Consider the following 9,322-nt stretch of genomic DNA (forward strand, 5'->3'; position numbering starts at 1 on the left):
CCCCACCCCCACCCCACCCCCGGATGAGCTTCAGAGGGCTGTGTACCCTTTGGGGGTCTGTATTTTCACGTCCCCCTGCCTCACCCTAAGGCAGGCTTAGGAAGCAGTAAAAGGAAGAGGACGAAGGATCTGCAGGTTCAGCAATAGCACTTGCTTTTGGTAAAATTTTTGTTAATTATACAAGTATTATAAGGATAAAATCTCAGCAAAAAGTTTAAATTCGCTTTTTACTGTAAAGTGACAAGTCCTTCTTAACCATCTCCCTCAATCCTAGACTGCTGCTGGAGGTAACCATTTTTAACAGTTTTGAGTTTCCTTCCAGAGTCTTTTCTATGCATTCATATCCACATGTATGAAAGAGATGCATGTTGTGGGATTTTACATAAATAAGATACTGTACCTATTATTTTGCAATTGTTCTTACTCCCCAACAATCGATTTTAGGGATCTTTCCGTGTCAGCCCATTGATATTAATGACTGTAAAAACTACCAGGTTTTGTTCATTTAGTCCTTTATTAATGGACATTCAGGTTGTTTCCAATTTCTCGCCTTTACAAACCACACACTCTTAACCTACGCAAACAAAACACCAAACTACCTGCAAACTACAGACTCTCCAAAGGCACAAAACTAATGAAAATCAAAATTAAACTCTAAATACCTCATATCCTTTTTTGGGGGGAGCGGGGGCGGTTCAGTGATCTGAGCTCCTGACCTTGGTATTATTACAAGGTTGTGCTCTAACCACCCAGCCCTAAATGCCTCGTATCCTAACACTTCTGATATAGAGTACTGAGCCCTTCTGCAACACCATACAATTCACGGAGGGCTCTAAAGGTCTCTTAGAATCAAATCCACTCCATGATTGAGTCTTCTCGGCAACGCCCTGTGCTGGAAGACCTGGGCAGCAGAGGCGCCATCTGGAACATCCTCAGGGATGGGGAGCTCCCAAGCATATCAAGATACCGCAATTTACCTTCCAAGAGCTCTGACTGAAGAGGAAGGGGACAGGAATGAATGGTCTATACTTCGGTCTACCTTGTCTCTCCCTCCCCCACTCCAAGGCTGGTGCTGGAGTTTGACCTACTGATCTTCAGCTTCGGACAGTTGCCCTTGGCGCTGGTGACGTGAGTCCCCAAGTTCCCTTCCACTCTGCTGGCGCACTACCAGACCCTATGGCTGTGGGCGGGGCCCCGGGCCGGGGGCGCCTGGACGCTGGGGGCCGGCCTGGGTTACGCACTGCTGGCCGCCCACGGCGCGGTGCTCTGCGCCCCTCCCGGTCTACGTGGCCCTGGAGCATCAGCTCCCGCCGGCCCCCCGCTGCGTCCTAGTCTTTGAGCAGGTGAGGGGCGAACCCCGCTGCCCGACAGGCGGGGGCGGTAGGGGCATCTCCGCAGAGGGCGGGCCCGGTGACGGAGGGCTCTGGACACAGTATTGGTAGGGGCGGAGCTAGTTGCTGGGGGCGGAGTCCGTTACGAGGGATTTGAGGGAACCAGCACGTCCGTAGGAAAAGTAAACCAAAGGGGCTGCTACGCACACATAATCTGACTCCGCAGAGTCTCAGAGGGTTGGCAGGAGGAAGGCTCCGCCCTGGCCTCTCGCCCTTTACCCTTTATCCCAGCAGCCGTCTGTATTGGGCTATAAGGCAACTCGACAAAAAGCAAAGTGTGGATTCCAACCAGACAGGTCTTACAATCTGCCTGCCTTTCTGCGGTAAAGGAGAGCACAGACAGGTTAAGTGATTGTTCAAAGTCTCACGGCAACTTAACCTCCCTTCCACTCCACCACGGGTCAGGCTCCTGATGAAAAGCTACTCCTTCCTGAGAGAGGCTGTGCCTGGGACCCTTCGTGCCAGAGGAGGTGCGCCTTCAACTGGTCCTGTTGTAAACTCAGTCCTCTTGGCTGGTTGAATGAAGCCAGCAGTTGCAGGATTCTCATAAAGGCCCTGCCTTCTAGAGTGGAAAAAACACATCTGTTTCTGGCATCAGATGTGTGGCGATTTCACCCTACACCAACAAGCAAGCAAGCAATTCTGCAGCACCAGCTGGGTGTCCTCCACTTTAATTCTTACACAAGCTACCCGGAGATAGTGTCAGATCCCACAGGTTGAGGACTCAGTCCCCAAGACTGCCCCCCCTTCCGATGCCAATCACAAGCCCCAGGTTGTTTTACCTGTGCTTCTGACCAACCAGCTATAAATCTGGGTTCCCATGACCCCCTCCTTAGGTTCAATTAATTTGCTAGAGCAGCTCACAGAACTAGGGGAAACACTGACTTATGTCTGCCAGTTTATTACAAAGGATATTACAAAAGATACAGATGATGAGATACGTAGGGTGAGGTATGGGAATGGATGCAGAGCTTCCACGCCCTCCCTGGTCACACCACCCTCCAGAAACCTCCACGTGTTCAGCAGTCCAGAAGCTCTCGAAACCCTGTCCTTTGGGGTTTTTAAGGGAGCTTCATACATAGGCATGATTGAAGCATGGACAACCGTGTAGAGATGTGACTGGACAAAAAGGGTGTGACCTAATGCTAACAGACTGGGTGGGGAAACCCAGCAAGGCCTGTGTGTTCAGATTCTTCTTGGCCTCTGTGCATCATTCCTTCCTCCCAAGCATGAGGCAGGGCCCTCTCAGGAATGGGAGACTTATCACCTACAAGTCTTTCCTTTTTTTGGCAGCTGGCCAGTATCGGGATCCGAACTCTTGACCTTGGTGTTATAACACCGAGTGAGCTAACTGGACAGCTTAGAGAATTTCTTTATGGCCAGCTCCAAAACAGAAAGGCAGGGGAAGATTAGAGTCCCACACTGGGGAGCCAGAAACCATGGACAAATCCAATGTGTGTGTATATGTAAATATACACTTCCTAAGCCCATCTTGCTCACTAGGCATAGCTCTGGCCTCTGTGGGCCATCATCATTAAGCATTCTTAGGTCCCGACTCTGAGAGATGGCACCTCTGTTACCCGGGACTTCTGGCACTTTCCATGGGTGATGACCCAGAGTCATTCTATTAGGAACCTTATATTAGGAAGTCAGGTTAGAAGGGAAAGGAGAATATATCCTGGAACTTATGAGTGCCAAATGAAGCTCTAGCCACAGCAGGTCCTGCACTGGAAAATTGGGTGCCTGGAATGAAAGCAGAAAAGAGGTGTTAAAGAGCAGGTTCAGCTCCTGTCCAATTTACTTCCCCAACCCTGCTTTTAGACCCTGTATCCAGCCCATCACCTGTCCCCTCCACCTCTGTCCTATCCATCTCTCCACTCACCAATCCAACCCCCTTCCCCAGAAGCCCACTCACCTCTGCTCTCTGCCTCTCCCCGCCACTGACCCACCACTCTCATTGCTCCCCAGGTGAGTGGATCCTGGCCCCCAGTTTCTCCAGCTACCTCTACTTCTTCTTCTGCCCCACACTCATCTACAGGGAGACTTACCTTAGGTAAGACCCTGCCCTCCCTGCCCCAAATGCCCAGGGACCTTGCCCTTCTGCTCTCTTCTCCTTGAGGTCCTTGTCTCACCCCAGGCTCTGGCCACTTTCTCAGGAAGCATCCCATAATAAAGATGGGAAATAAGTGGCAGGTAAACTACCCCTACTCCTTGCCCAGCCCATGATGACACTAGGGTGACCAACTGTCCTGGTTTTCGATTATGAGGCTGACATGCTGCCTACTGTGCTAAGGAGGCAGGTCTGTCCTGGTTTTAGCACCGAGCATCCTACATATCCAGGGAAACTCCACATTGTTGGTCACCTTGGTTGATACCCAAGCTAAAAACCCATTTGCCATCTCTGTTGCAGAAAATCAAAAGTGTGGGCCGGCCCGGTGGCGCAATGGATAGTGCGCCGCTTGGGAAGCGCAGCGGCGCTCCCACCCGAGGGTTCGGATCCCACATACAGACCGGTTCCCGCTCACTGGCTGAGCGAGGCGCGGGAGCAACGCCGAGGGTTGCAATCCCTTGCCGGTCCCCGGTCCGGTACGGGGGCAACACTGAGGGTTGCGATCCGTTGCAGGACACGGAAAAAGACAAAAAAAAAAAAAGAAAATCAAAAGTGTTCTAGACCCCTACCTCCCCAGATAATCTTCCCAGGTCTGGGCAATTGAGGGAGCTACAGAGAGAGGGCCCCCAAACCTGACCAAGGGAGAAGCATAAAAGGATAAGAATCATATTGTCCCCATTGCTGCTGCAGGACACCCAACATCAAAGAACTTTGCCCAGGTCAGAAGATGGGGTAGAAGTGTGGACCACCTATGACTCGTGTTGGCTTTGGGGGCATTCCTGGGAGTGAGGTGGAGGAAGCCTGGGGAGGAGGTTAGAGAATGCTGCTAAGGGAAGAAAAGGCAGATGCTGGGCCAGAGCAATAATTCCAGAGTGAGGAGGCAGCTGCCAGTGCCCCTTCTCAAAGTCGTGTGTCCCCCACTTCCTCTCCAGGCCCTGGGCTGTGTGCTCTACACTTGCTTCATCCTGGGTCAACTCTGTGTTCCTGTTTGGCAAAGATGACCTGGGAGCCCTTTAACACTCGTGCCCTGGTGCTCTCTATTCCTGCATGCCACGTTGCCAGGTAAGTTCACCAAGGTGGGGCTGAAGAAGGCTGAAGCCTGGGGAAGGCTTATCAGGGAAGGCCTTGCTATTCACCTCCCATTGATTTCAACTCCTTCACCCTCTGAATCTCCCCTCACATCTGTCCCCTCCTATCAGTGCTTGTTGCTACGGTCTCAGTTTAGATTGCCATCTGCTCCGCCTCTCCACATCAACCCCCTAACCTCTCTCTGTACCATCCAAATCTTTCCTTTCATCTGCCCCTGACACTGCTGCCCAGGTGAACTTTCCTACTACAAATTAATCACTCCCTACCCTACTTCGAAAACTCCAGGGATTCCCCATTGCTGGCACTGCCGGATAAGATTTGAACCCTTGCTCTGGCATTCAAGGCCCCACCCCCAGGCAGCCCTGGCCTATCTTCTCACCCATCACAAGCCTAGTTGTCTCCTGAAAGATATGTAATTCATGCCTCTGGACCTTTGCTCATGTTGGCCCCTCTTCTTGGAATGCCCTTTCCCCATTTTCCAGCCATGGAATCCAGTTCCTTCTTGGAGGCTCCTGGCTGAGATGCCCCCTCCTCTGGGAAGCCTTCCTTTTTTAGCCATCAATTACCATGACCCACCTATGGCTCTGCACTCTCAAGCACATTGATGGCCACTATGCTTAGCTCCCATTACATTTGACCTTGATATGTGGTCGTCTCTGTCTGTGGAACTCCCGGTGGCTAGAGGCTTTGAGATTCATTTCTGTATCACCAACATCTGGCACAGAGTAGATGCCAAGTAAATGTTCATGAGCAAATGGATAAATAGTTGAATGCATGGATTTGTGAATTATAAATAAATGATTGCTAAGAGGTAGGGCTCTGGTTGCTGGGCAGGGGCTCCACAGAGCCCAGACCAGGGCTGCCTGGAGGGTTCAGGTGGGACAGCCTGACCCAGCCCTTTGTCAACCCCACCAGTCATCTTCATGCTGCTTCTCATCTTTGCCTTCCTCCACTGCTGGCTCAATGCCTTCATGAAGATGCTGCAATTTGGAGAGAGGTTGTTCTACCTGGTGGGGCTTGGACCTGGGCCAGTTGGGAGCTGGAGGCAGGGAGAGTTAGAGAGGGATCTCAGGAAGATGGTGGCTGTGTTGGGTGTCACCTCAGCTATGCTGTTGACCTCCCACAATGAGAAATGCGATTGTAATGCCACCCCTCTACCTCCTGGCCAGCCTGCTTTGCTGTGGATGGTACCACAGAATCTTATTCTGAGGGGGAAGTAGGAGAGGAGGAACCTCAGGTCCTGAAGAGGGAGCTGGGAGAGTGCCTACTGTCTCTATTCTGCCAGAAGCCAGCCCTTCTGGGAGAACATTGGGGCAGAGATGCAGGCAAAGGGAGCAGCAGGGAGAAGGTGGAGCCTTGGGTGCCCCCCTCCTCTCCCCAACACTGACCCCACTCTTTCCCCAGGACTGGTGGAACTCAAGATCCTTCTCCAACTACTACCGGACTTGGAACGTGGTGGTCCATGACTAGCTGTACAGCTGTGTATCAGGATGCACTGTGGGTACGGGCTCTGCAGACCCTTCGGCTCCCACAGTTCACAGAGGCTCTACAGGACGTCCTCTCCCTCGCTCCCTCTGCGCTTCCCACCTTCTCCAGACCTAAGGGCCCTTTTGGTTTCATCTGTCCCCATTCTACTCAAACCAGTGGGTGGAGAGTCCTTACGATCTAACTTTCTTCCTTCTCTGTCCTTAATTCCACCCCCCTCCACAGGGCATTTCTCCTCTTCTTAGCCTCGTAAGGAACACGCATATAGCAATTTTCAGTTACCAAGGGTTTTCACATCATTTAACCAGCACAGTAACCCTGAGAAGTATTATTATATCCCCATTTTAAAATTGCACATAAGGCCCAATGGGCTAATAAAATGCTCTTAAATAAGACCAGTGTCAGCCCTTCTGACCCCAGATCCCATATTCTTTCTGTTGCATCACACTCCCTCCTGGCTTCCTGAAGGAGGAGGCTCTTCCTGTAGGAGCTCAGGGAGATTCACTCACCACTCCTTCCCTCGCCCTGCCAGCTCTTTGGTGGCCGGGCCTGAGGGGCAGCCATGCCGGCTGTGTTCCTGGTCTCTGCAGTGGCCTATGAGTACATCTTCTGCTTTGTCCTGGGCTCCTTCTACCCCATCACGCTGATGCTCTTCCTTGTCATTGGATGTAAGCCCTGTCTCTGTGCCACTGTAAGGGAGACATCCAGAGGGAGGAGGCTCAGGTCCTGCTCTTGGAGATCCCAGACTGATGAGGGAGGCCACAAACCCAGGATCTAAGGGAGGATGCTAGACCTGAGAGGTGGGGTAGGGAGGGACTTTGGAGCAGAGAGGGAGGCAACTTTGGGGTATCCTGGGAGATGTGGGAGAAGGTTTCTGGTTGAAGAAGAGCATTTGAGTAGGGCAATCACAGAGGGAGACAAGGGAGAAAACTGGGATGAGGTTGGGAGGTTCAGTAGGAGATCCAGGATATTGAAGTGTAAACCAAGGAATCCTGGTTTTACAAAAGCCAAATGAGACCTCCACAAGTTTCTGCAGCAAAGTTCAAGACCTCCCCAATGGGGCCTTCCTATTCCATCTCTTCCCAGTAACTTGGGATGGGAGGGCAGCCAGGGAGACAGGCACAGGTTTTCTGGAGCTGGGGTGCCAACATTTCCTTCTGCACCAGGGCTGCTGACCTTCACGATGCATGACTGGCACACAGGCCCAGCATGGAATGTGCTGATGTAGACCTTGCTCTTTCTGGGCCAGGGCATCCAGGTCAGCCTCTACTTCCAGGAGTGGTATGTGCAGAGGCACTGCCCCCTACCCCAGGTAAGAAATCACAGCCCTCACCCAGCTCCCCGTCCAGGAGGACACACCTCCCCTTCCCAACAGTCAACCCCTATTATTCCCCAATTTGACAGCCATGGTTAAGGGCTGGGGCCTGGCTTTGGGGTGATGAGCTCCCATGTCTTGGATGCACAGGGTGGATAACCAGGAATGAACTCATTCGTATTTACCCTTCTCTGGTACAGACAACCTTCTGGGAGCTGGTGACACCTCAGTCTTGGTCCTGCCATACCTAGAGGTCCAGACACCCTCACTGCCCAGATGACACCACCAAGTTCTTCACTGCCTGCAAAGCCTGGGCCCAGGGCTCCTCTCTGAGTCAAGGGGGCCTGCATACAAGACCTCACCAGGGAATTGCAGACATTGAGGACTGTGGACCTGTGTGTAGCTGAGCATAGCTCAGTATGGCAATGACTCTTGAGCCCCATTCCTATGGATTGAGTGCAGAATACCCTCCCATCCCATGGCTCTGCAGACTTGGGAAGACTTGAAGGGCCTTACGTGTTTGGTGAATATGGGGAGACTTAGGAGAACTGGGGCCACCAAGGTTTGAAAAAGGTTTGGTTCTTGACTTTGGACTCCTCCCAATACAATAAACTCTTTGTCTTCCCTTATATTTGTTCATTTGTTTATTCATTCATTCAGCATTTGTTGAAGCCCCACTTTGTGACAGGCACTATTGAGGAGGTGTGTCTGCAGAAGCAAGAGAATGGGAGGGGCTGAGAATCTTGGGTGACATCCTGCCTTACCTTCTCTGTGCTTCTCCCCATCCCTAAAACCTGACCTTCACCCCTCCTCCACCTCCTCTCCTTCTCCAGCTCACACTTCCACACCCTCTAATCCTCTGCTCCTGGCAACCCTCTAGCACATTTTGAGAGAGCACATAGCAGGCCTCCTTGCCTTTAGCAGACCCAGAAGAGGAACCTCCTGTGCAGACCTGAGGCAAATCTTTTAATTTAGTGAGCCTCAGTTTCCACAACTATGAAGTAGATATTAAAATGAGGAGTGTCCTGACCATATAGGGACAGAAGGTCAAAATATTTGTATTCAGAACAGTTCCAGAAGCCAGACTGTGTTGTCTGTCCTCTCTACACAGATTCCCTGCCTAACATTGTTCTGGGGAGACATCTGGGTGAGGAAAGGCAAAGAACATTAGCCCCAGGGGGACTGAGGACCGAAAATATCAGGGTCCCTAAGAGAGAGATGGGGCACTGTTTTGTTTTGTTTTTTAACATTTCAATAGTATATATAAAACATCTTTTCATATCAATAAATATAGATCTATTTCATCTTTTGTGTGTGTGTGTGTGTGTGTGTGTGTGTGTGGCTGGCCAGTAAGGGGATCCTAACCCTTGGACTTGGTGTTACCAACACCGTGCTCTTACCAACTGAGCTAAATGGCCAGCCCTATTTCACCATTTTTAATGACTGCATGATCATATGTCACATTTACATACTATAATTTATTTAATTACATGTATTTTAATCATTTCCAATTTTTTTTCTTATAAACAGTCCTATGATGAACATCCTCATGTATATATACATCTTTGTGCACTTTTCCAAAGGGAACTTTCTAGAAGCAGAATGTCGGGAACATTGGGTAAGCTTATTTCAAATGTACACACTGTCAAACTTCCCTCTACAAAGCTTATATGAATTTACAGTGTATGATGTTGCCCATTTCCCCACCCCTTTATTGGCAATGGGTTTTGTCAACTTTTTAATTTTTGCCAATCTGATAAGCAGAAAATTATGTCAATTGTTTTTATTTTGTATTATGATCATTACTACGTGTACTGACCATTTTTATTTAATATTTTACTTATTTATTTTGTTTATTTTGACTGGATAACCAAGCTTTTTAAAAACTTATTTTCTGGGCCGGCCTGGTGGCGCACTGGATAGTGCGCCGCT

General features: G+C 50.4%; 1 protein-coding gene across 1 annotated transcript in view; it reads left to right on the top strand.

The window, feature by feature from the left end:
* The window catches only part of SOAT2 (sterol O-acyltransferase 2), a 10,907-nt gene extending 3,266 nt beyond the window's left edge, over nt 1-7,641 (top strand). The window contains 16 exon segments of the mRNA XM_008574831.1: nt 1,066-1,267; nt 1,269-1,343; nt 1,735-1,739; nt 1,797-1,861; nt 3,360-3,444; nt 4,192-4,203; nt 4,205-4,220; nt 4,434-4,488; nt 4,491-4,543; nt 4,545-4,563; nt 5,506-5,600; nt 5,995-6,068; nt 6,070-6,091; nt 6,608-6,743; nt 7,242-7,387; nt 7,591-7,641. Coding sequence (XP_008573053.1) covers nt 1,066-1,267; nt 1,269-1,343; nt 1,735-1,739; nt 1,797-1,861; nt 3,360-3,444; nt 4,192-4,203; nt 4,205-4,220; nt 4,434-4,488; nt 4,491-4,543; nt 4,545-4,563; nt 5,506-5,600; nt 5,995-6,068; nt 6,070-6,091; nt 6,608-6,743; nt 7,242-7,387; nt 7,591-7,641 — 1,111 coding nt within the window.
* The last annotated feature ends 1,681 nt before the right edge of the window (nt 7,642-9,322 follow it).

This window comes from Galeopterus variegatus, unplaced genomic scaffold (assembly GCF_000696425.1).
Source record: "Galeopterus variegatus unplaced genomic scaffold, G_variegatus-3.0.2 Scaffold1111, whole genome shotgun sequence".
NCBI lineage: Eukaryota > Metazoa > Chordata > Mammalia > Dermoptera > Cynocephalidae > Galeopterus > Galeopterus variegatus.